The sequence below is a fragment of the Leptonychotes weddellii genome, chromosome 1 (genome assembly GCF_054177405.1).
Source record: "Leptonychotes weddellii isolate Sample4059 chromosome 1, ASM5417740v2, whole genome shotgun sequence".
Classification (NCBI taxonomy): domain Eukaryota; kingdom Metazoa; phylum Chordata; class Mammalia; order Carnivora; family Phocidae; genus Leptonychotes; species Leptonychotes weddellii.
The window spans coordinates 157,909-182,863 of record NC_138369.1 but is presented as its reverse complement, the minus strand read 5'-3'; the positions used below and the strand labels follow the sequence as shown (position 1 = coordinate 182,863).

The 24,955-nt window shown below is 63.1% G+C and overlaps 2 protein-coding genes across 6 annotated transcripts in view; one reads left to right on the top strand and one right to left on the bottom strand.

Annotated features, from left to right (window-relative positions):
* Positions 1-1,488: 1,488 nt before the first annotated feature.
* POLRMT (RNA polymerase mitochondrial) lies at positions 1,489-14,597 on the top strand. 5 transcript variants are annotated; one of them, XM_006751095.3, is made up of 21 exons: positions 1,490-1,646; positions 2,179-2,277; positions 4,487-5,097; positions 7,377-7,507; positions 7,626-7,818; positions 8,754-8,903; positions 9,080-9,244; positions 9,318-9,488; positions 9,679-9,903; positions 10,040-10,828; positions 11,435-11,557; positions 11,808-11,930; positions 12,158-12,337; positions 12,545-12,631; positions 12,714-12,827; positions 12,905-12,957; positions 13,064-13,162; positions 13,880-13,952; positions 14,144-14,235; positions 14,328-14,398; positions 14,481-14,597. In XM_006751095.3, the coding sequence occupies exons 1-21, from the start codon at positions 1,559-1,561 to the stop codon at positions 14,528-14,530; spliced, it is 3,687 nt and encodes a 1,228-aa protein (XP_006751158.1). In that variant the 5' UTR covers positions 1,490-1,558; the 3' UTR covers positions 14,531-14,597. The 5 variants fall into 5 exon arrangements, with proteins under 5 accessions (XP_081678545.1, XP_006751158.1, XP_030878265.1 ...); XM_031022405.2 differs by having other exon boundaries at positions 8,751-8,903; XM_081822545.1 differs by lacking the exon at positions 1,490-1,646 and adding an exon at positions 2,430-2,628 and having other exon boundaries at positions 8,751-8,903.
* An 86-nt stretch (positions 14,598-14,683) lies between these two features.
* HCN2 (hyperpolarization activated cyclic nucleotide gated potassium and sodium channel 2) overlaps positions 14,684-24,955 on the bottom strand; it is an 11,710-nt gene continuing 1,438 nt past the window's right edge. The window contains exons 3-7 of the mRNA XM_081822757.1: positions 24,240-24,458; positions 22,306-22,452; positions 18,680-18,920; positions 18,268-18,432; positions 14,684-16,108 (exon numbers count right to left, since the gene is read on the bottom strand). Coding sequence (XP_081678883.1) covers positions 15,405-16,108; positions 18,268-18,432; positions 18,680-18,920; positions 22,306-22,452; positions 24,240-24,458 — 1,476 coding nt within the window. The 3' untranslated portion in view covers positions 14,684-15,404. The remainder of the gene's footprint in view (positions 16,109-18,267; positions 18,433-18,679; positions 18,921-22,305; positions 22,453-24,239; positions 24,459-24,955) is intronic.

The window sequence follows — 24,955 nt, the reverse complement described above, 5'->3', positions numbered from 1 at the left end:
GTGACAGATCCTCAGATGGACAGCAGTGCAGCCAGAGAGCTGAGGTTGGAATCAGATACAGGCGGGCATGGAGTGAGACCTTCTGTGTTCGAGCAGAAGCAGAAAGAATAACTTTCTCACTGCTAAGTTCCTGGAATCCGGCTCTTGGGGAAATAATGGTTGAGGGCATCTATTCCCAAGGAAAGGAAGAGGGAACGGAGGCACAAAGAACTCCAAAGTGTTGCCTTCCATCCCAGGTTCCTGGCTCTGCCAGACTACAGAGGTTTGAGGGGGTGTCTCTAGGTCTTGAGAGACCAGGTCCAACTGATTCAGCCCCCCAGGGCCAGGAAGGCACTCCCAGGTGTGAGTCAGATCTGAGGTCGAGGCCCCCAGGGCAGCTTGGAGTGGGCTGGGGCAGGTTTGAGAGGACGCTGCAGTCTGTTGAAAACATTCCCAGCCGGTGGAATCATAATGCACAAGCCCGCGTGGGCAGCTGCGTCTGGAATGTGCTGTCAAGAAGCCTCCAGGCCCAGGAGGCTGGCCTTTACAGAGCACAGGTCCAGCTTCCACTCTGGGCTAATGGGGTAACCAAGTTGGAGTATCTGAGGGCAGGTGGCAGCTTGAGCCCAGGCCCCTAAGGCCCGCTGTGGTCTGGCCCAAGAGCCCCTCTAGCTTTGTCTCTGCTTCCTCTCCCTAACTCCAGCTCTGCTCAAGTTCCTCCAGCTATCCACACTTGACTCTGCCGCAGGGCCTTTGCACTTGCTGTGAACGCTGCCTGGAACACAGTTACTCCTGATATTCTTCTTCTCGTCCTTCCCATGCCAGCAGATGCGCCCCTCCCCCGGCCTCAGTTTCCCCAGTGCCTTCCAGGTCTGACTCTAACGCCGGAGTGGGGTCACCCTGAAGGCCAGGCAGGGCTGGGAACCTCCAGGCTCCGGGGATTATCTCATTCTATTCGTCATCCAATCAATTCAGTAGGTTCGTGTGCTCTAGGCGCCCGCTCTGCGCCTGTCCTTGGGAGCTTGAGAGCTGACTACTGGGGAAACTGAGCCCGGAGGGCGTGGCCGAGGGAGATGTCCCGGAAAGGCGACGGCCCAGCTGCCCCTGGTTTGGGGGCACGGCGGTCTCCCTAATGTTGGGGATCGACATCTCCCGACCTCGGCTTCCTCCGCGATACATAGCTCCCGCCCCAAAGTCGACGTTGGAGCAGCGAAAATCGCAGACAGGAATCGCTAAATCGCAGAACGTCTTCCTAATTATTTGGCGACCATTCCTTTAAGAAAAAAGCAAACTTGGCTTCCTGGTCCTCCCAAAGAGGGCTCAGAGTCACGCGGGTTACCCAAGCAACGGCTCTGTCCCGCCCCTCCTTGACAGAGGGAAGAGCCAATTAGAGGGCTCCTTCGGCGCATGCCTCCGAGCCTCCGGGGCCCCGCTGCTCTCTGGGAATTGTGGTTCCGGTGGCCTCCTCCCGCCGCGAGGTCCCTTCGAAGCCGCCGTAGGCTGCGGAACTACAACTCCCGGCAGGTGCGGGCGGCGCAGGCGCAGGCGCAGTGCGGGCTGTGCGGCGGGCGCGAGCGGCATGTCGGCGCTGCGCTGGGGCCATGGCGCGTCCGGTCTCCGAAGGGCCCTGTGGCCGGCGGGCCGGCCCGGCCCCTTGGCGGAGGAAGGTAACGCGGGGGAGGCCCGGGGTAGACGCCGCGGCCGCTGCCCCCTCTCCCCGCGGCCGTGACCTTCGTCTTCTAGGCCGTCAGATCCAGCCACCCCCTACCTTTGCCCCTTGCCCTACGGGGTTCTGGTTTTGGGGAACCCACTGACTGGACCCCACTTTCACTCGCCCTTGGGCCAGTCTCCGGACGGCGATCGGCAGAGCACTTTGACGTTGGAGTCCTGGTTTCTTTTGGAGTCCCCTGAACCCTTATTTGAGATTTAGGGCCCTTGACCTTTGAACTCACTACACCTTTAGTTCGAGTAACCCGTTATCTTCGGTCCCACAGCCAAATTTTCCTTGCTCTGAGGTCCCCTTCACCTTTGACCTCTTGGTTTCTTTCCAGCGTGAGGCCCGTGACCACTGACGGTTTCCACTGAGCGTAGAGCTCTTTTGCCCCCGGATCCTGCTGTTTCCGCTCATTTGAGGACCTCCCACCCCCCTGGGCGGCGGGCCTCCTTCTGCCTCCCGCAGCCTCCCTTTGTCACCCACAGGGGCTCTCAGTGGCGTCTGGGGCCGCAGAAGGAGCTCCTCTGCCAACCCTTGTGAGCAAGACCGCCGGAAGGACTGGGGCCACGCAGAGCTGCTGGAGGGTGAGTCCAGCCCCCCGGGGCTTGGCGCCTGAAGTCCTCTCCCCACTGCCCCCTGCGGGATGTCCTGCTGTAGAGCAGGGTAACTGACATGGTCCCGTGAGGATGATGACAGGAGGCTCAGTTAGTGTTTCCCCCTTCCCCAAACCCAGCAGGCGCTCCTGCTTTCCACGTGAGACGATTGAGGCTGGAGAGGCTGGGCCAGGGCTGCATGCAGCTGCTCATGCAGAGCCAGGATTCCAACCCTGAACTGACTCATGTGCCTGGGCTTGGGCACCTGAAGGGGCCCAGGAGGGGTCCTCCCATCTTCATAACCGGGGAAGGACAGCTCAGTCCTAGCACCTCCAGAGGGAGGTGGGGGCATGTGTCTTCCAGACCGTGTCCGGCATGTCCCGCTTCCCCTCCAGCACCCAGGGGTGAGGTGGGGTAGCCTCTGAAAAGGAGAGCTTTATTTCAGGAAATTCCAAACATACAGAAGCGAAGTACCACCATCCTCAACAGCAGCCTTTCCTTTCTTACCCACCACGTAATTATTTTAAAGGAAAGCCCAGATACTATTATCATTCAACTGTAAGAAGGTTCTGGAAGTCTGAATCGCATTATGTCACTCTCCAGTCTCCAACTGTTTCCTCTCGCATAGAATAGAACCCCCCCCCCCCCTCGCCGCCAGCCCCAGCTGAGGACACAGATCCCTGTGGCCTTTGCCTGCCTTTTCAGCCAGAAGGAGATGTGGCCGCCAGGTCAGCTCTGATGTTGCCACCTCCGGGAGAAAAACCTGTGCCCACAGCCCTGCTGCAGGGTATGGCCTTTGACACGTGTATTCCAAAACACGTGTCCTGGGCGTTGGCGCACTCCAGGGACCAAGGTCACCCTGTCTTTCCCCTTTATTTCAGCAAGTCTTTGCTGAGCCCCTGCTGTGCGAGGCCAGCTCTCCTGTCAGCTGAAGTCCAGTGGGAGGGGCGTGGGCAGGTACAGTCGGTCTGCAGTTGTATTTGCAAAGTTTACTCGTAACCCTGAAATCAGTACTCAGGTACTCTAGTAGTTACTTGTAGACACACGCAGAGCGGCAGACATTTGAGTGGTTGGACATGCCCACCCCCAGCTGGTGTTGAACCAGGTGACACACTGTTCTCTTGTTTCATGCATACTGTAAACAGGTGTCCTTTCTGAGGTATGTTTAGTGCCACGCTGTTGTTTTTAATTTAAATCTGAATTTGTTTTTTAGAGGGAGAGCGTGGGAATGGCGGGGAGGGGCGGGGAAGAGGGAGAGAGAGGATCTCAAGCAGACTCCGTGCTGAGCACAGAGCCCTACAACACGGCGGGGCTCGATCTCATGACCCTGAGATCATGACCTGAGCTGAAATCAAGAGTTGGACTCTAAACTGACTGAGCCACCCAGGCGCCCGGTTTTTGCATTTTTGTGCTTTTGGTGATTTTGCTGTTAAAATGGCCCCCAAGCGTAGTGGTGCTTTCTAGTGTTCTAAGCCCAAGAAGGCTGTGAGGTGCCTTTTGGAGAAAATATGTGGTTGGGCAGGAGTGAGTTACAGTGTTGTTGGCTGTGGGTTCAGTGTTAATCAATCAACATGTATGTGAAATAAGGCATTTCAAGCAGAAAGACACAACAAGGTCATGTGTTGATCTGCTGGGGACCCCCACGATCTGTAAAGTCATCGTGGTGCAAGGCTAGCCACAGAACCACGGCTCTGCAGAAAACTCAGGGTCACCTTGTCCCCATACCCATACCCATCAGGAACAGTGTGTGCAAAGGCCCTGAGGCCGTTGTGGCTGCCCGGAGTGATCAATGTGGGGGAGAGTGGGAGGTGGTGAAGGCAGGGGGCATCCAGGCACCTGGATAGATTTTGAAGGCAGGGGCACACCCCTGAGGGTGTACTGACAGACTGGATGTGGAGGGAGAGAGGCCTAGACGACCCTGGGGTTTCCGGCTGAGCACCTGCAAGGACAGCACTGCCAGTGACAGACGTGGAGGAGCAGGTTTTGGGGGGACACCAGGAGCTTGCTGGGGAAGTTGAGTTCGAGAGGCTCAGAGGGGTGCTGAGCAGGTGGGTAGGGTGTGTGTGCCTGAAAATCATCAAACACATAAAGCTGAAGCCTCAAGAGCTGGTGAGACCAGCCACGCCCCCCCCAGCCCAGGAGGGGCTGGGGAGATTGGGGCTTGGAGACCCCCTGACATCCTTGCCCTTTGCCCCCACAGTGCTTGAGGCGCGGGTGCGGCAGCTGCAGGCCGAGTCTGTGTCGGAGGTAACGGTGAAGAGGGTCGGCATGGCCCGACGACTTCCGGCATCTGGCGGCTTCCAGCCACCCGGGAGGGCCCAGATGGGGCCTGAGGACGCTGCCACTGAGGTCAGTGGCCGCTGGGCCCAGAAACTGGACAAGGAGAAGTTTGCGATGGAGAAGCGCAAGCAGCGGCTGGAGGTGAAGCTGCAGGTGCGAGCCCAGCAGCTGGCTTGTGAGCACAGGCTGCGGGTGGTACCCCGCCTGCTGGACGCCCAGCTGGCCAGCTGCCTGCAGCGCTGGGAGCACGGGGCCCCCCGGAGCCACTGGGAAGAGCAGCTGGCGCAGCTGCTGCAGGAGGCCCCGCGGAAGCTGAGCCACGAGGCCGGGCAGGCCCCCCAGGCTGAGAGCGCCTCTGTGCGGCGGGAGAGCCAGCAGCAGAGGCTCCTGGCCTTCTTCGAGTGCTGCCTGCTCACGGGCCACCTGCCTCTCGCCCACCACGTGCTGGTCACCTTCCACAGCCGGTTCCGGCAGCAGCGGCGGCTCACGCTGGCCATGTACAACACCGTCATGCTCGGCTGGGCTCGCAAGGTGAGCGGCGGCCCCGGGACGGGGGGCGGCGTCCCGGCGGGAGTCAAGGCCCCAGTGGCGCTTAGGCGCCAGCCCTGGTCTTGCTGCTTGTTACCGTTTCAGCGATTCTCTCGGGCTTGTCAAGCGTAAATCACGTGTGTTCCTCAGCAGAAATTTGGCAAACAAGAAAGAAGGAAGAATTCCTGCTAAAGTTCTAGCGTTTCTCCTTCTGACTCCTTGGCTGGGGCTTCTTACCTTCTGGCGTCCCCCCTTACTCGACACCGTGACTTCGATGCTTTAGTTTCCTGAGGTGTAGGTTTTTTGTCGCGATCCTTCTTCCTTAAACGCAGGCGTTCATGGCCGGAACTTCCCTCTGGGCTCCGCTTTAGCTGCATCCCGTGTCTTTCCAAGTTTTCTTAGTTTCCCCTACGGTGTCGTCTTTTCTGATTGTTCAGGACAGTGTTACGTACGTGTGCTTGTGAGGGGCCAACTGCCCTGCCTCCTTGCTCCCCTGCACCTGCAGCCCTATTTCAGGGCCAGCAGGAACCGCGCAGGCCTGCAAAGGAGAGGGTTGTGTGAAGACCTAGGTGTGGGCACAGGAGGGTGGGCTCATGGTGGAGACCGTGCCGCACCTTCCGCACGGACTGGGCGACAGGCCCAGGAGCCACCGTCTCTTGTACGCCTGCATTGGACTACGACGTGACGCGATGTGACACATGCCCCATGTACACCGGTGGCTGTCACAGGCAGTTTCTCTTCTGCACTCATCCCTGGGAGGTGTGCTAGATTTAGGGAGTTGGTGAAGACAGAAGGGCCCTGTTCTCCCATCCAAGGTCACAAGGCCTCCAGGTCCCCCAGCAAAGATCCCTGTTACAGCGGGACATTCCCGCCAGGAGCCTGCGTGTGAGCTTCCCGCGGTCCCTGGGGCAGATGACAGACATCGGGGCGGCTTCAAGTGCTAGGGATTTACTTCCTTTCAGTCCCAGATCTGAGTGTGGCGGGGCCGCACCCACTCTGGAGGCTCTGGGGAGGGTCCTTCCTGCCTCTCCCAGCTCACGGGGGTGCCTGCCGTCCTTGGCCTGTGGCCGCGTCCCTCCAGCATCTGCCTCCGTGGTCACACGGACGCCTTACCGATGAGACGCTCTCCTGCAGATGGCCTCATCTTGACTCGTTACGTCAGCAAAGATCCTGTTTCCCAGTAGAGCCCCTGTCCTGAGGGCCTGGGTACATGTGAATTTGGGGGGGGCACTGGTCAGCCCACTCCAGGCCCCGTTCTTCTGTATTGTGCACGGACTTCACGGCCATCACTGGCTTCACAAGTCATTGTTTGTGGGCGGCCCGTGTGTGTGATGGGGCTTGGCTGTCGCCCAGACCCAAGTTTGAGTCCTGTTTCTGCCATGTGCCCACTGTGTGGCCTGCACTGCTCACGCCTCTCCGAGCCTCGGTTTCCCCATCTGTAGAGCAGGGAATGCTGCTCGACTCTTGGGAAGACTGAGGGACCTAATTCAGGGCTTTGACCGTCATCTGTGTTTAGGACAAGGGCAAGAGAACGTGTGAACTTCAGAAGTGCATGTTTTCGTGTTGTTGGCGTTACCAAGATTCTGTCCGTGTGGGATGGATGTGCTCGTTCGAGACCGGCGCTGTCCGGTAGAACTTTGTCTGCACCAGCCGCGTGTGACCCCCTGTAGGGCTGAACATCCACGGAGCGACCTCGCGTGGCTGGTGACCACGAGGAGGGCAGCCCGTGCAGGGTCGTTGAGACTAGCCCTCCAGAGCCCTCTTGCCGGCACGGTGGTCCCTGCCGCGACAGCAGGCCTCAGATGAGGGCCGCAGGACCGCGGGTGGGGGAGCGCCGGAGCCTTGCCTTCTTGAGAGACTCTGCGGCAGCGCAGCTACACCGCGGCGCGTGCGAGGGAGTCGGCCGCTTCGCAGGCGCGAGCGGAGACGGGAAGGCGGCACCTGCTGGCCCGACAGCCGCGGTGCCTGCGTGAGGCGGGGACGTGCTGAGCCCCAAGCAGGCGGACCAAGAGAGACCGGAAAACCGCCGGACGCAGAGCGGGGTCTCTGCAGATCCCGCCAGAGAGCCTCTTGGGGCGAGGCTGGACTCGTGCTAGCACGGCTCCCCTCGGGGCCCAGGCCCGACCCCGACCCCGCCGCGGTGCCCGTTGCGCTGCCCCCGGGGGCGCACGGTCACGTCCTGGCCAGCGAGCCTTTCCCTGCCTGACTCGCTGGCCACAGAGAGAGGTCTCGAGGGGCGGGCCGGCCACCCCCAGGCCCTCACCCCAACTTTGTCTCCCCAGGGCTCCTTCAAAGAGCTGGTTTACGTGTTCTTCATGGTGAAGGATGCTGGCCTCACCCCAGACCTGTTGTCCTACGCGGCCGCCCTGCAGTGCATGGGACGGCTGGACCAGGACACCAACACCATCCAGAGGTGGGTGTGCCGCCTGGCCCTTGCTGGGGGCTGGACCCCCTCCCCCAGGCCCCTACGGCCACCTGGCGCTGAGACCCATCCCTTGGGTGGGTCTGCACCCACCGTGTGCCCCCTGCAGGTGTCTGGACCAGATGGCCCGGGACGGGCTGAAGCTGCAGGGGCTGTTTACCAGCATGCCACTGTGCCAGGAGGAGCAGGCCATGGTCCTGAGGGCCGTGCACAAGGCCCAGCCCGCCTTCAGCCTGCCGCCGCGGCCGCGGCCCCCGCCCCAAGTCAACACCTCACCACTGCTCAGGGAGATCTACGCCAAGGTGAGCAGGCCCTGACACCCACAGGCGGGGGGCCATGTTGTGTGGGGGACGAGCTGGGACCACCCTGCCCTTGTGGGGTCTCCCAGGCCTCGGCCCCTCCTTTTCTTTCTCTCATCGCCACCCGCCTCCTAGGGACGCCCTCCCTGCTCCTCAGAGGCCAGACAAGCCAGACTTGGCAAGTCTTGGCTCCCAGCGGGGCCCTGACCCTAAAGAAAGGTGCCACGGCTGGGCTGGTGTTGGTCTCCCACCTGGAGGAACAATTCCAGGCAGAGCTGGCGGTCAGTGCCCTGAACCCGGGCAGCCTAGAGCTGCAGGTGGGCAGAGGGGCTCCGTCCGCTCTGGGGATCATGAGTCACCCTGCTCCATGTGGACCTGTTCGTGATTCTCCATGTGTCGGGTTGGGCTGTTTGAAGTGATCTGTTTTCGGACGGGTCACACGTTCACACAGTCCCAAGTTTATTTATTTATTTTATTTTTTTAAAGATTTTATTTATCTATTTGAGAGAGAGAGAGAGAGAGAGAGAGAGCATGAGATGGGGGAGGGTCAGAGGGAGAAGCAGACTCCCCGCCGAGCAGGGAGCCCGATGCGGGACTCGATCCCGGGACTCCAGGATCATGACCTGAGCCGAAGGCAGTCGCTCAACCGACTGAGCCACCCAGGCGCCCCACACAGTCCCAAGTTTAAAGAAAAGACGCATGCAGGCACTTGAACCGTGTCTCCCCAGGTTGTCCCAGCCCCTGCCCAGTGAGGCCGGCCAGTGCTGGGCGCTCGGACCAGCGTGGCTGTCACAGGCTGCTTTGCATCGCGTCCTGCTGGCCTCGTGGACGGGCGGTTTTCACGCGTGGCCCTGCTGGGGCCGGCGGTGGGGTGGGTTGTGGAAGGGCAGGGGGACCAGCAGCTCTGGGCTTCACTGCCCGCCTGTCCGCACCAGCAGAGCGGCCCCGTGTCGTACCCGAAGCTGCACCTGCCCCTGCAGAAGCTGCAGAGCCTCTTCCAGCAGCAGCTGGACGTGGAGATGGCCACCACCGTGGCCGTGGAATCCGTGGAGAAGGCCCGGGTGCTGACCAAGGAGGTCCTGCAGGCGGTGAGGAACGGGGCTGGATCACACCCCCGGTCTGGGGGCGGGGGGGCGTGGCGGGCAGCTGCTGCCTCCCCAGAGCCAGGGTAGGCCGTGTGCCCCCCTGGCACCGCAGGAAGGGTGCGAGGTGGCCCCGAGGGCCTGGAGGGCGTGGCGGTGACGCCTGCTCCCCTGCCCCGCAGCGGAACACCCTGAAGCAGCTGCGTGCCGAGTGGGTGCAGGCGCTGAGCTTGGGGCTGCAGGAGCTGAAGGCCAGCGAGGCCCGCGCCGCCCGTGCCGGCCGCTGCACCATCTTCCCGTACCTGTGCGTGCTCACCGAGGAGGAGCTCGCCGAGCTGCTGCTGCAGGTGGGACCTGGGGGCAGTGGGGGGGGGGGGCACGCAGGGGGCAGGGGCCCGGGGCTCACAGTGCCGCCCCCAGACCCTGCAGGTGCTGCCCCCGCAGGGAGAGTCGCTGCTCTCCCTGGCGCAGCAGCTGGGCCTGCGCGTCTTCAACCGGCACACGGTGCACAGGAAGCAGCTGAGCAGCCAGGTGCGGGCGCTCCAGCAGCGTTACCACAGCTACCTGCACTTGCTGGCCTCCGACACCCCGGTGAGGCCTGGGTCGGGCGCCCTGCGGGTGGGGGCGCGGGGGCGTTTCCAGGTGCAGAGACCGAGGCCTGAGCGCAGCTGGCCTCGCCCCAGGGCCCGGCTTTGCCACTGGCTCCCGCCCTCGGGGTGGTGGGTGGGCAGCTCTGGGCCCAGGCCCCCCAGGCCCCCCTGACCCACACTCCCGCCCCCAGGTGGAGACGCCCCACCTGCCACGGCAGTACTGGGAGGCGCTGGGGGCGCCTGAGGCCCCCCACGAGCAGCCCTGGCCCTTGCCCGTGCTGGTGCAGCTGGGCAAGAAGCTTGCCGAGCTGCTGGTGGGGGCCGTGCGAATGCCCGGCAGCGTGGCCGCCCCGCAGGGCCCCCGCACGCTCATCCCCGTGCTCTACCACGTGTACTCCTTCCGCAGCTTCCGCCAGGTGGGCCGCCCCGGGAGGCCTTGGGCCTCGGAGAGAGGAGGCTGGGGGCTCCGGGTGGAGTGGGGACCGCTGGGCCCCGGTGGGGTCCTCTGGGGCGAGGGGCCCCCGGAGCCATCTTTGCCCGCCTCGCCCCCAGATCGGGATCCTGAAGCCACACCCCGCCTTCACGGAGCTTCTGGCGACGGCCGCAGAGCGCACGCTGACCTTTGAAGCGGCCGAGGTGCCCATGCTCTGCCCGCCGCTCCCCTGGACGTCGCCGCACGCGGGTGCCTTCCTGCTGAGCCCCACCAAGCTCATGCGCTCGCTGGAGGGCACCATGCAGCACCAGCGGCTGTTGGACGGCTGCCCGCCCGCCGAGCTGCACGGTGCCCTGGACGCCCTTACCCAGCTGGGCAACTGCGCCTGGCGGGTCAACGGGCGCGTGCTGGACCTGGTCCTGGAGCTCTTCGCCGCCAAGGGCTGCCCGCGCCTGGGTGTGCCGGCCCCGCCCTCCGAGGCGCCCCGGCCGCCCGAGGGCCGCCTGCCGCCTGGCGCCTCGCCCGCCCACAAGGCCAAGGTGCGGCGGGAACTGGCCCGCTGCCTGAAGGTGGCGCGGGAGATGCACAGCCTGCGCTCGGACGCCCTCTACCGCCTCTCGCTAGCTCAGCATCTCCGGCACCGCGTCTTCTGGCTGCCTCACAACATGGACTTCCGCGGCCGCACCTACCCCTGCCCGCCCCACTTCAACCACCTGGGCAGCGACCTGGCGCGTGCCCTGCTGGAGTTTGCCCAGGGCCGTCCGCTTGGCCCCCACGGCCTTGACTGGCTCAAGATCCACCTGGTCAACCTCACCGGGCTCAAGAAACACGAGCCGCTGCAGGCCCGCCTGGTCTTCGCTGACGAGGTGATGGAAGACATCCTGGACTCTGCCGACCGGCCCATGACGGTAGGGGCGCGGAGGGCACTGGCTGGAGCCCTGGTGCCTCGCCCGTCCGTCTCCCCCAGCCCGTTCCCTGCGCTGGCTACCCGGGCCCCTCCCTCCCAGCCCCCCGCTCTCTGACCCCAGCACAGGCTCCTGGCCTCGTCCTCTCCGTGCCCTTTTCTTTTTTTTTTTAAAGATTTTATTCATTTATTTGTGTGAGAGAGAATGAGAGAGAGCACATGAGAGGGGGGAGGGTCAGAGGGAGAAGCAGGCTCCCTGCCGAGCAGGGAGCCCGATGCGGGACTCGATCCCGGGACTCCAGGATCATGACCTGAGCCGAAGGCAGTCGCTCAACCAACTGAGCCACCGCGGCGCCCTGTCCCCTTTTCTCCGCGGCTCTGCCACCTCCCAGTCCAGGCCGGCCCTTCCTCCAGACCCTTCCCCATCCCATGGCTGGGCCCAGGGCTCACGCGCAGGGCTGCTCGCACAGGGCTGCTCCCTGGTCGCCCTGCCTGCCCATCGCTCCCATTGCCCCCACCCTCCCCGCCGTCCCTGGGGGCGCTCTGAACCGGCCCCAGCCAGGCTGGCCTGAGCCCCACTCTGCCTCCGCCCCCCCTCCCCTCCCCCCAGGGCCGGAAGTGGTGGATGGAGGTGGACGAGCCCTGGCAGGCTCTGGCTTGCTGCATGGAGATTGCTCGGGCCGTGCGTGCCCCCGACCCTGCCGCTTACGTCTCTCACTTCCCGGTTCACCAGGCGAGCTGTTGGGGACCCCGGTGTGGGGTGTGCCTGGCCCTGGGGGGAGCTGGGCCGGATGTGGTGGGGGCACACAGTCCCTGCAGATCCCACCTTGAGTTGGGCCGGCGTGCCCGCGTGGGGACCAGTCCCAGTGGGTGTGGTCTCGCACGGACACGTTCCCTAACCTCAGCACTGGTGGTGTGAGCAGCGCACTGGGGAATTCTGGAGCGGTGGCTCGTTCTCTGGGTCACTCTCCCGTCCTCCCCAGGACGGCTCCTGTAACGGCCTGCAGCACTACGCCGCCCTGGGCCGGGACAGTGTGGGGGCCGCCTCCGTCAACCTGCTGCCCTCCGACCTGCCACAGGACGTGTACAGTGGGGTGGCCGCACAGGTGGGCGCTGCGGTTCCCCCCCAACCCCCGGGGTCTCCATCCTGTGAACGCCTAGATGTGCGGATCCCGGGGGCTCTGTCCTCCGCGACGGGACCAGGCAGTCGGGGTGGGCTTCCCGGGGGAGGTGTCAGAAGAGGGAACTGGGGAGTCCTCGTGGTGGGGCTGCTGGGCCGGGTGGGAGACAGAGGTTCTGCGCACCTGCCCGCTGACCCCCAGCGCCTGCCCAGGTGGAGGTGTTCCGCAGGCAGGACGCCGAACGGGGCGTGCGGGTGGCCCAGGTGCTCGAGGGTTTCATCAGCCGCAAGGTGGTCAAGCAGACGGTGATGACTGTGGTGTATGGGGTCACCCGCTACGGGGGCCGCCTGCAAATCGAGAAGCGCCTGCGGGAGCTCAGCAACTTCCCCCAGGTGCATGGCCTCGCGTGCGCTGGGTTTCCCTGCGCCACGGGGGAGGGGTGGCCCCCCGCCCGCGCCCCGTCCCCCGACCATCGGCTGCTGGGGGGGCCCCTGAGGGACCCCGAGGAAGAAGGCGGTTCTGCTGCTGCTCCGGGTCCCTGGGCGGGGACGGGGAGGGGCGGCCGCCCTGGCTCTGACTGCCACCCTGTGCCGCTGCAGGAGTTCGTGTGGGAGGCCTCCCACTACCTGGTGCGCCAGGTGTTCAACAGCCTCCAGGAGATGTTCTCGGGCACCCGGGCCATCCAGGTGTGTCCCCTGTCCCCTCCCCAGGCCCAGCAGGCTGCCCCTGACCGGGCCCTGCCCTGAGCCCCGTGCCCTGCGTCCACAGCACTGGCTGACCGAGAGCGCCCGGCTCATCGCCCACACGGGCTCGGCCGTGGAGTGGGTCACACCCCTGGGCATCCCCATCATCCAGCCCTACCACCAGGACTCCAAGGTGTTGGTACGTGCGGCCCCACCCCACCGCCCCCACACTGTGTCACGGTGGGACTCCTGACCCTCCCCACCCCAACCCTGCAGATCAGCGGTGGGATCCAGAGCCTCACCTTCAGCCAGAGTGGGGACACCAGCCAGTGAGTGCCGGTGGGGGCATGCCTGGGCCGAGGGAGGGCATATGGACCAGGGGCTGCCCCCAGGCGGGGCCAGGGTGGAGGCACCTGAGTCCTTCCCCCTCCCCAGGAAGCCTAACACACTGAAGCAGAAGAACGGCTTCCCCCCCAACTTCATCCACTCGCTGGACTCTTCGCATATGATGCTCACAGCTCTGCACTGCTACAGGTGGGCGGGGCGCGCTCCACCCAGCTCTGTTCGTCATCTCTTGCATGCAGGCCCTGTTCAGGGTGTTGGGGATGCTCAGGGGACCCAGAGAGTGGCAAAGGCAGGTTGCGAGGCCAGGTCGGACAGGGTCAGGGGGCTGGGGCAGAGGCCTACAGCAGGTGAGGACCCCAGCCACGTGGGTTGTTGGAGCTGCTGCCCAGAAGAGGACTATGCGAGCACGTGACGTGCAAAGGCCCCGAAGCAGTGAGGTGTGAGTGGTGGCGGAGCAGCTGGCTGGGCCGGGGAGGGAGGGGTGGTTGCTCTGAGTGAGAAGGGAGTGCTGGCCGCGTACCGCGTGTTCGGTTCTGACAGAACTTGGTGCGGGGGCGGGGGGGGGGCTAGGTGTCTGGGTTTCTGTTCTGAGCCCCTCGGGGCCCCTAAGCATGGCAGTAGGGCATGGATAGTCCTGTTAGAAGCCAGGGTTCAGGGACATGTTCTGTCTGTGTCCCCCCCCCGTGGGGCGCAGGAGGCCTGTAGTGGGGGCGGGGGGGGCAATACCAGCTGTAGCAACCGGGGGCAGGGTGGGGGGAGTGACATGGCACAAAGAGCTTTCTTCCTAAGAGGAGAACTTTCCACCCATGTGCTGAGCGTGACACACAGCGGCTGGGAAGGAGCAGGAGGGGGGAGTGGACCACGAAGGGCAGCCCCCCTTCACGGGAGACCCTCCCCCGATGGCAGGAAAGGCCTGACCTTTGTCTCTGTGCACGACTGCTTCTGGACCCACGCGGCCGACGTGGAGGTCATGAACCAGGTGCTGCCACCCTGCACCCACACCCGCCCCCCCAGATGGCAGCAGGCACCCTTGATCCCGTGGCCCTTGCCTGTGGCTCCCGTCAGTTCAGGGTTGGGCAGGGGGTGGTGACCCCGCCTGACCTCGGAGGCCCAGTCCCGCCCCCCCCCCCCCCCCAGGGCCTAGCTCTCCTTCCCCGCCCCACCCCCAAGGTGTGCCGGGAGCAGTTTGTCCGCCTGCATAGCCAGCCCATCCTGCACGACCTGTCCAGGTTCCTGGTGAAGCGATTCTGTTCCGGCACCAGGTGAAGTACCCCCCCACCCCCAACCCCCCTGCGGCCAGGACCACCCCTCCCTGCCCCGCTCGGCCTCACCCCCGCCCTGCCCTCGGCTTCAGGTCCCCCAAGCACTCCAAGAACGCGTGGATTGGCAAGCTGCAGGACACGCTGAAGTCCGTGCCGAAGACAGGTGGGAGTGGGGACCGCCTGCGTGGGCTCTGGGCGGGGGTCCTGCCGCGGGCCTGCTCCACGGTGTCTGCTCTGCTCTGCAGGGGCCTTCGACCTGGAGCAGGTGAAGCACTCCACCTACTTCTTCAGCTGACACAGCGGTCCCCAGCCAGGCGCGCGGCTAGCGTGTACCAGGGCGTAAATAAAGCCTTGTTGCCACCCGTGGGAGCGAGCGTCTTCCGCCGGTCTCGGGGCGCCTGACCACCTGGGACCTAGCGCCAAGCAATCAGAGGCCTGCAGGCTGGACGCCAATGCTGTCGTTTATTGCGCGGAATGGGGGTGTAGGGGTTAGGGGCGTGGAGCGCGGTGGGGGCGCTGCTGCCTCGCTCGTCAGTACATTCATCTCAACGGCGGCCCGGCCTCACCCCCCGCGCCCCGGCGCAGCCGGGACTGCCACCCCTGGGCGCCAGGCGCTGGAGGGGGCTGGGTGTGCCCGCTCCGGGGAGGTCACCACGGGACGCGCGTGGACGGGGGCCGGGCCGGTTATTGCGTGAGTGCGATGGGGGCAGCAGGAAGCCGGCGGGCCAAGTATTGCACTTAAAAAAACAGAATCTTCATCGGACGGGCCACCTACGAGGGTGGGGGCGGGCAGGACTCCACAGCCATCTCCTTTCGGCCACGGGGCCGTCCCCGTCCCCGTTTCACAGTTGGGGGAACTGAGGCACCGAGGTGAAGGGAGCCCCCTCGCTCGCACGCACGCACGCACGCACGCAGGCGAGGCCGCCGCCGGGGGTGGGGGTGGGCAAGGACGATGTGGGTGGGCGCAGGGCGATGAGGGGCACGGCGGAGGCTCGGAGGGGACTGCCCCGCCGCCCCGGCCCGCCCGTCCGACTACAACTACCTAGGACTCCTCTATGGCTTCTGGGGCGGGCGGCCAGCGGCCGGGGCAGCGCGCAATGGCATGGCTTTGGTGTGGATGACGGCCCCGCCCCCGGCCCGCCCGGGCCCGCGGGGCGGCGTGGCGAAGGTCACAAGTTGGACGAGAGGCGCGAGCGCGCGGAGTCCAGCGGGTCGAGGCCGCCGGCGACGCCGGGCGAAGCCGAGTCCCTGCGGTCCGGGCTGGGCGCTGCGGCCCGGGCGGCGGGCGCAGGCCCCAAGCGCGGCGTGGAGCTGCTGGCCGGGCGCGCCGAGGCCGCGGGGCCCGGGCAGGGCGCGCCATGGGGCAGCGAGGGCTGCGAGGCCGACAGCGGGCGCGAGGCGCGGCTCAGGCGGCGCGCGGGCAGCGCGGATCCCGCGCGGGGTGCGGCGGGGGAGCCGGGCGCGCCGCCGTAGGGCGAGGTCCGCGGCGCCCGTGGGCTGGCGGGCGCGCCCGGGGGGCTGGCGGCGGAGGGCGCGGGCCCCGGCGAGGCGGCGGTGGAGGGCGCGGGAGCGGGCCCCGGGGGCGGGCGGCGCACGAGGCGCGGCGAGCCGAGCGCCAGCGGCCCCACGAGCGGGCGCGCCACCTGCGGGCAGAAGCTCATGGCCACAGCTTGCTGCAGCGTGGCGATGGCCGAGGTGACCTGCGGCGGCGGCGGCGGTGGGAAGAGGCCCACGCGCTGGCCCAGCTCTGCCTGCTGCACCATCTCGCGGTCGTACTTGACGATCTCCTGGATGATGGCGTTCTCCTGGTTGTTGAACACGCCCGAGTTGAGGTCGTGCTGCACTTTGTGCAGCAGGATCGAGTTCTTCTTGCCTGGGGGCGGGGCAGGGGCGTCAGCGCGGGCGCACGGCACGAAGGGTGCACGGCGCGTGTGCGCGGGAGCCCCAACTACGTGCAGCCCGCAGGGAGGCGCGTGCCGTGTACAGAGCCTGTTATCAGGCACCTGCTGTGTACCGTAAGAACTTTTGTATATGCTGCAAGCATACATGGAGCACCTCCTGCATACAGCTAGCAGGTACTGGGCACCCACTGTATACATCCGGTGCACATACCGCTGCGTGTACTGAGTGCCTGCTGGATACAGCAAGCAGGTATCAGCACCTACTCTGTAGGGCCAGTGTGCACAGAGTGCGCATCCTGCGTGCCACAGGCAGGGCCACGAACCTGCTGGTATCAGACACACACCTGTCGTAGGTAATAAACATGCATGGAGGGCGCCTGGGTGGCTCAGTCGTCAGGCATCTGCCTTCAGCTCAGGTCAGGATGCCGGGGTCCTGGGATCGAGCCCCAACATCGGGTTCCCTGCTCTGCGGGAAGCCTGCCTCTCCCTCTCCCGCCCCCCCTGCTTGTGTTCCCTCTCTCATTGTGTCTCTCTCTGTCAAATAAATAAATAAAATCTTTAAAAAAAAATGCATGGAGCACCTTCTCTATACAGTAGAAATCGAGCACCTGCTGTATACAGCAAGCACGTGGAGAGCGCGCCCGTGGAGAGTGAGCAGGTGCTGGGCACTTGTTCTGTGCGCTGGCACACGGATCAAGCAACGGCCGCATCCACGTACGCACTCCCTGTATACAGGGAGTGTGCATGGAGCCCCTCCTGCCTACAGCAAACAGGTACCAACTGTCTGCTATGTATAGCAAGCAGAACTGAGCACCTACTGTATGCAGTAGGCAGGCATGACCTGCCGCCGTATATATACAGCAAGCGGGCATCGAGTTCCTGCTGTATACGACAAGCATAGCCCAGTACTTGTGTGTAGTAAGCACACAGAGCACCTACTGCATGCGCAAAGCAGGCATGAGACACCTACTGTATACTGCCAGCATGCATGGACCACTTCTTGTATACAGGAAGCGTATAGCGCACCCATAGTATACAGCAAGCACATGAAGTGCCTGCTATGCACACAAAGCAGGGATCACCCTGCAGCAAGCACGCGCTGTCCCTCCTGCGCAGTCGTGTGCTGAGTACCCGCAGTGTGCGCCGAGAGCACACCGAGAGCACTTGCCAGTACTCAGCCAGAGCCTCGTGCCCTCCGGATATACAGGAAGCATATGTTGAGAACCTTTTGCATGTACAAACATATCTAAGCACCTGCCGCTTGCGAATATGCTGAGCACCTACTGTATACAGCAAATTGTTGAGTGCCTCCTGTATATAAACATGAATCGAATGCTTCCTGTCTACTCAGAAGTCTCTCCTCTAACACCGCTGCTCTCCACCCCGTCCTTCTCTTCCAGTTGTTTTCATTCCCACAAATAGCACCAAGAGCCGCCATCTGCCTGACTCATACATTCTAGTCATCAGCAGGTCCTGAGGGCTCCACCTCTCAACGGTTTCTGAAATTACCCTTGGCCTCTCCCTACACCGGAGGCCACTTCGCTCAAGGCCAGGCCTCTGTCTCCTTCCTGTGACCTACCTGCCCTCGTACAATGCAAATCCTATCAGGTTCTCCCCTGCCTAGAACCATCTATGGCTCCCTACTGCTCCTGATTTACAGTCCAAGCTCCTGCATCCACACCTAGTCAGTCCCGTGTGCCTGGTCCCTGCCTGCCTCCCCCACCTCCCTCCTCCCAGCTTCTCCAGATCTCTGTGTCCACTCCCAGAACATGCCTCGTCCCTTTCTACCTGGCAACAGCTACTCATCCTGGCCTCCGCTCAGCATCACAAGGAAGCCCCTCCTCTGTGACATGAGTCTGAGGGCGGCCTCCGAGATAGCCTCTCGGTCCGCCGTCCACACCTCCTGGCACATTGTAGGTGCTCAACAAACATGTGCCAAGTGAGCAGAAGTTCTGCACAAATGGAAACACTCCACACTGGCTCTTCCTTGGGAAACCACGTGGGAAACCACGTCTGGCCACGGGACAAAGCAGGCCAGAGAATCTGACCGGGGACTAGAAGGCGCTGGAGGGTCAGCCAGGCCACGCCCCCTCATCACAGGCGGATGCCCCCCGGAGACCGGCCTACTCACCAATGCGGTCCAGGCGATCGATGGCGACGGTTTCGAAGGCCCGCCGCATCATGGGGTACTCCTCAAGCACCTCGTTGAAGTTGTCCACGCTCAGGGAGTAGAGGCGGCAGTAGGTGTCCGCACGCACGCTGGCCGTGCGCCGGCCCCGCGTCAGCAGGCAGATCTCTGCGTGTGGCCGAGGGCGGCAACCTCAGCCCATCAGGTCCTCGGCCGCTGGGCAGCACCTACCTGCCCCATCCATCCCTGGGGCCCTCCCACCGGCTATGAGCGCAGTCCGGCCTCCTCACCTCTGCCAGTGTGACCCTTCCACCCAGACACCCACACTAGCACCCCTGCAGGCTCCCCGCCTTCCCCTCCCCCCCCGGGAAGGGTACAGCTCCGTCCCCAGCCCCGGGCCCCCACAGACGCTCACCCCCGAAATAGGAGCCATCGGACAGCTTCATCTCCTTGTTGCCCTTGGTGAGTACGCTGACCACACCGTGCTGGATGAAATACATCTTCTTGCCGATGGTGCCTTCGCGGATGATGTAGTCACCTGGCTGGAAGACCTCAAATTTGAGTTTGGTCAGCATGGCTGTGACGAAGTTGGGGTCCGCATTGGCAAACAGTGGCATTGAGGCCACCAGCTTCCGGCAGTTGAAGTTGACAATCTCCTGTAGGGGCGGGAAGCAGGGATGACACAGGGCACAAGCCCTTGTTTCCATCTTGCCCTCCCTTTGGGGCCGTCTCCTCCCTCAGACACTCAGTTTCTTCATCTACCAAAGCAGCTCAACACCGTAGCCTGAAAGGTGGCGTCTTACTGGGCAGACCCTGGAGCTTTTACCGCCAAAGGCAGGAGCAAGAAAAGATGTGTGCTGATTCCCCGCGAGTTAACTCTGTTAGCAATGCTGGCCAGTGCAATTAGGCAGGAAAAAGCCACCAGAAGCACAAGAACTGGGAAGGGAAAAGTGACGCTAAATCTCTTTACTATCTTTTTTAATATGATGACCTGGGAAACCCCAAAGAGTCCCTGGGAAACTACATCAGAGAAGTCAGTCAGAATAGCAAGCAATAAAAAATCAGCGTACAAACCCAAGAAACAGTAAAGGACTCAGTGGTGGCAGAGATCAGAGTGAGGGTGGGAACGTTCCACATTCAGTCTGAGCGTTGGTTATCGAGGGTCTCATGCTCACCCATCCAGTGCACACTCTTCAATAAGATACATTTTGATAAAAGGGAGAGCTGAACCTTGAAAATCAACAACCCCTGAGAAGAGGACACAGCGGATGAGGAGACCCTATTTACACCAGCACAGAGAGCTGAGTAAGACAGCAGGGCTTGAGCTTAAGAAACGTCCGGACCTGTCTGAGGAGAGCGTGGAGACACTCCGAAAGGCACGGCGGGATGCCGGAACATGCTCCGTGGTTAGGCAGAGCTCCTCACCGCCATAAAGACAAGAGACGTCCATTCTCTCCATTCATGTACACGTGTGCCAGGATCCCAACGGAAATACCATCAGGTTTGCTTTGGAACTGCTGACACTAGGTAAGGTCATTTAGAACAAACGAGCAAAAATAGCAGGAAAGCCTGCTGTAAAAAAGAAGAGCAGGAAGGTGGGATGAGCCCTCCAACACACTGAAACCCGCCGTTCAGCCTCCGCCGCTCCGTGTGGGTTTGGCACACAGAGCAGACGGGATCGAGTGGAGGGAAGTCTGGAGATCCGTCCAAGTACAATGGGGCAAGCTGGAGGTGGCCCCACAAGTTGCGAGGCAAAACCAGACATTTCAGCCCCAGAGCAGAAGATGAACCTGAATCCCTCCCCCACGTGATACTCCAGGATAATCCCAAAGGGATCTACATGGAAAAACCCAACCATACAAGCACCACAGGGAAGTGTGGGTGAACCCCCCAAATCTGGGTGTGCACAGCAAGCATGTACCGTGCACCTGCTGTATGCAGCAAGCAGGTATTGGGGCCTACTATGTGCAGCACATTTGTACTGAGTGCTTGCTGTATACAGAGAGGAGGTATTGAACACCTACCCTGTACAGAAATCAGGTACTGAGTATCTACTATGTAGAGAAAGCAGATGGAGCACCTGCCGTGTGCAGAAAGTAGGTATGGAACACTATATCCCACTCCACACAGCGAACACACATTTGGCACCTACTGTATATAGCAAGCACTAATGGAGCATGGAAACCCCACATGGCTGCCCCAGATGCACCTCTCACATGTGCATCTGGGGTGGGTGTCCCTCGCAGCGCCGCTGGGTGCACAACATGGCGCCCGCTCTCAGAGGGACTGGACCCTACCCTCACCCCTCAGCCCTACCCCAAATGCGCGAGCAAACCCGCAGGGCACTTGCCATGCGCTGCCACCACGCAGATCAGGGACCCTGGGGGCCAGCAGCCCTGGGGCCTTGCTGCCTGGAGGACCCTGCAGCAGGAAGGGTCCAGCGGAGGGAGCTGAGAGAGGCGGGCACGCCTTTGTTTGCGTTAAGAACGAGCATGGAAGACAGAGCAGGAGGAAATCAGGTAGAGGGACAGGATAGAGACCAGAAAGTTTCTGAATATATGTGTTTTTGTAAATTTGACCTTGGAATTGTGTAAACGCTTAAGTAATTACCAAATATGGCTTGCGAGAGGCTGGAGGAGGGGATCGAGGAGTGGTGGCTAGCGGCTGCGGGCGTCCTTCTGGGGGCCAAGGGTGCTGTGTGCTTAGACAGTGCTAACGGCTATGCTAAGGGCTACTGGACCGCGGGGCGCGCCCCCAGCTCAGCCTGCGGAGCGTGCGGCTCTTGATCTCAGGGCCGTGAGTTCGAGCCCCACATGGGTGCAGAGATGACTTAAAATAAATAAATAAATAAATTAATTAATTAATATAAACAGTTTTTAAAACCTCCACAAACTACCGGACTGTATGCCTTTTATGGTCTATGGGGTATCTCTCTACGAATGAATGAATGATCCGGTACAATTAAACATTTTCAGTGAGGTTAAGCATAGCGCCTGCCTCCTGGGAGGCAGTGGTCCCCACCCTCAGAAGAAATCCCAGTCTGCACCGACCCTGTGGCAGTGCCCAGGCCCCGTCCCACTGGCCCTCCTCATCCTCACCCTGGTCCTCAGGACGCGCGTCATCTTTCCCTCCACCTTTCCCTGCCACCAGGACACCTGCAGGCTCGCCTGGCCTCGCTCAGACGTCACCTCCCCGCCTCCCCCATCCTTTCCAGAGCTGCTCCTGCAAGCTCACGGTCACTGTGATGGTCCCTCAGCCTCGCCTCCCTGATGGCACAGGGCAGGGCTCATAGTAGGCACCCGGCAACTGCCTGGTGAGCGTTGTGGGCTCAGTCGTGCCCCCCAAAAACATATGTCCAAGTCCTGACCCCTGGTACCTGTGAACAGGACCTTACTTGGAAATAGGGTCTCGCAGGTGTAATTAGTTAACACGAGGTTGTAGTGGATTAGGGTGGCCCTGAAGCCAGTGACAGGTGTCCTTCTAAGAGGAGGGACACAGGCATACAGGGGAGGAGGCCATGTGATCGCAGAGGCAGCGATGGGGGGTGGGTAGCCACACGCCGAGGGCCACCAGGAGCTGGGAGAGGCAAGAAGGACCCTGTCCTGGAGCCTCCGGAAGGCGTGTGGCCCCACGACACCTGGGTCTGGGATTTCTGGGCTCCAGAATGGGACAGAATCAGTCTCCGTCATTGTAAGCCCCCCGGCTGGTGGGAACTGATTACAGCTGCCCCGGGCACCTTGCCCAAAGCCACACAAGGTCCTCGTACTCAGCCAAGGCTGACGACCACCCTGGGCTCATCTGCTCTGGTCTGCCTCTCCCCTGTGTCCCCTCTGTCTAGCAAGGGACCCCAGATGGGCTAAGTGGAATCAGGCAGAGGCTGTCGTGGGGACCCTTGGGGGGTCGTGGGGATGCAGCACAGGAAGGCTCCCAGAGGGAGAGAGCGTGTGGACGCGTCCAGCCGACGCTGCAGCTGGGCCGGCCCCTCATCTCCAGGATGGGGAGCCTGGTGGTCGGGAGAGTCCCGAGTGAGGGAGACCTCACCTCCCGCAGCGGCCCGTTGAGCTCCCCCAGGATGCTGTCCTCGTCGAACATCTTGCCTTGGTAACGGTGTTCATAGTAGTCGTGGATCTTCTGACGGAAGTCGGCTGGCAGCTTGTGGAAGGACATATACTGCTCCACCTGCTTGTACTGCACAACGTGGGGGGGGGGGCCCGGGTCAGCGGCTGCCGGCTCCGGGGACCCCACTCCACCTGCTCGGACTGCACAACGTGGGGGGGGCGCCCGGGTCAGTGGCTGCCGGCTCCGGGGACCCCGCTCCACCTGCTTGGACTGCACAATGGGGGTGGGGGGGCCCGGTCAGCAGCTGCCAGCTCCGGGGACCCCGCTCCACCTGCTCGGACTGCAGAACGGGGATGGGGGGGCCCGGGTCAGCGGCTGCCGGCTCCGGGGACCCCACTCCACCTGCTCGGACTGCACAACGTGGGGGGGGGGCCCGGGTCAGCGGCTGCCGGCTCCGGGGACCCCGCTCCACCTGCTCGGACTGCACAACGGGGGTGGGGGGGCCCGGGTCAGCGGCTGCTGGCTCCGGGGACCCCGCTCCACCTGCTCGGACTGCACAACGTAGGGGGGGGCCCGGGTCAGCGGCTGCCGGCTCCGGGGACCCCGCTCCACCTGCTTGGACTGCACAACGGGGGTGGGGGGGCCCGGGTCAGTGGCTGCCAGCTCCGGGGACCCTGCTTCAGCCCAGGCTGGGCTGCCAGCTTTGACAACAATGACAAGAAACACGAGGGGCTTCCTTAAATCTGAATTTTAAATAAACAGCAAAAATAGTTACGGATGTCCCGTGCAATGTCTGGGACAAGCTTATACTGAGAAGAGTTATTCCCTGTGTCCTGAATTTTATCTGGCAGCCCTACCCCTTAGAACTGGGTGGACGGCTTGACTCTAGGCCCTTACAGTAGGCTGGACTAGACCGCCGAGGGCCCCCAAGGTCCTGGGCCCCATCCCAGAGCCTCCCCTCCCCAAAGATCTTTCCAGAAACTACCGGCTCAGCCCCTCCTGAGCAGAGCGGGGATGTGGGCACCAGGCGGGGGTGCCAGGCCCTGCTGTCCCCAGGATGGTGCTCCCAGGGGTGCCCCAGCCCCGTTTCCGCCACTGCTCCGCCCGGACACAGCTGCCCTGAGCTCAGCGGAACCCGTGATGTGGGGCGGGTGGCAGCACCAGCTCATGTCTGGGTGTGAGGCCCGTGGCTTCCGGACAGCCGGGGTGCCTGGCACCAGGCCCAGCTGACCCGGCTGACCCAGCTGGCACTGCGGGGGGGCAGCGGCGGTGGGGGTGGCCCAGCCAGGACTGGCCACTAGGTAGCAGTGCAGGACAGATGGGGCGGTGTCCAGGAGGGCCAGCACCTGGGGCCACCGCCCCCTCTGCCCTTCCCGGCCTCCCAGCCCTAGGACTAGCCCTGTGGAGGCTGTCCCCACCCAGAGGCCAGGTCTGAGGGGCCAGGCCTCCCTGCTCCCCCAGAGGCCTCCTCTATGGGCCCAGCCCCTGAGCATGTCCTCGAGCGACCTCAGGACTTTTAGACTCTACCCTGTGCCTTCCCTGCCCTAGCCCCTCCCAAGCTGGCCCAGAGACCCCGGGGTGAGCCCTGCCCCCTAGACAGCCCCGCTCCAGCTCCCCCAGCCCCCATGGAGCTCTCTGGTGCCCCACAGACTGGCTTTGCTCTGTTTGGACCCCCTGCCTCTCACCTTCTGCTCAGCTTGTGTCCCCCTCACCCGTCCCGCCCCTCTCCCTCCAGGCTCAACTTTCCTCCCTCCCTCGCCGTCTTGGGGACCTGCTCCTGCTAATCACAGCCACAGACCTCTCTAGGGTCCTCAGCCCCCACACTCCCTGCTGGCCCCTGTCCCAAGCACAGCTCAGGAAGCTGGGGGACGACGGAGTGGACCCCCCGACCTCCAGAGCGTGCCTCCCCCTCAGACCTTCTCCTGGTACTGGCGCCGTGAGGAGTCCAGAGACTGGATGAGGGCAGTGGCGTGGCCAATGAACATGGCGTAGCAAGTGGCACCCACGATCATGCTCAGCATCGTCAGCCAGATGTCTGTCATGCTCTCCGGGGCCTGCCGCCCGTAGCCGATGCACAGCATGTGGCTCATGGCCTTGAAGAGCGCGAAGGAGTAGAGCTCGCTCCACGAGTGGTTCTGCAAGGCCATGGGGGGGGCAGGTGGGAGGGGGCTCACGGCCCCCAGGGAGCCCCTTGACCCCAGACCCATGCCCCCAGACCTGCCGAGCCTCTAGGCCTGCGTTTGGCCCCCCAGACTCGCCCCTGCTAACAGACGGCATCTCAGCCAGGAATCAACAGGTGCTCGGGTCCTCCCTCTGTGGGTCTGTTTCTTAGGGCCCATGACACCGCTTTCCCATTTTAGGACGCAATAAAGCTGCCTCTTAAATAAATTATGGAAATAAAACATGGAATCAATCAGAACACTGTAAGCAGATGACATTATCTCTGGGTGACAGGAGGTGTGGTTGTCACGCTCCTGCCGCCAAGGAACCCCCTCTCCACCGCCAGGGTCCGAAAGGCTCCAAGTCGCGGGAGCACCCCAAGCGCGCGCTGAGTGGGGTCTGCAGGGACCGGGCACTCCCGGGCCTCGGTTTTGCCGCCCGGCCGCGCACCCCCGGGGGCTCTGAGTGGGGA

Excerpts from the sequence above, each read along its gene's own strand:
- POLRMT (XM_031022405.2), top strand. The coding sequence starts at position 1,559 with ATGTCGGCGCTGCGCTGGGGCCATGGCGCGTCCGGTCTCCGAAGGGCC. Across the intron at positions 11,931-12,157 it reads ACAGTGGGGTGGCCGCACAG|GTGGAGGTGTTCCGCAGGCA; the intron begins GTGGGCGCTGCG and ends GCGCCTGCCCAG. Across the intron at positions 13,163-13,879 it reads ACAGCTCTGCACTGCTACAG|GAAAGGCCTGACCTTTGTCT; the intron begins GTGGGCGGGGCG and ends CCCCGATGGCAG.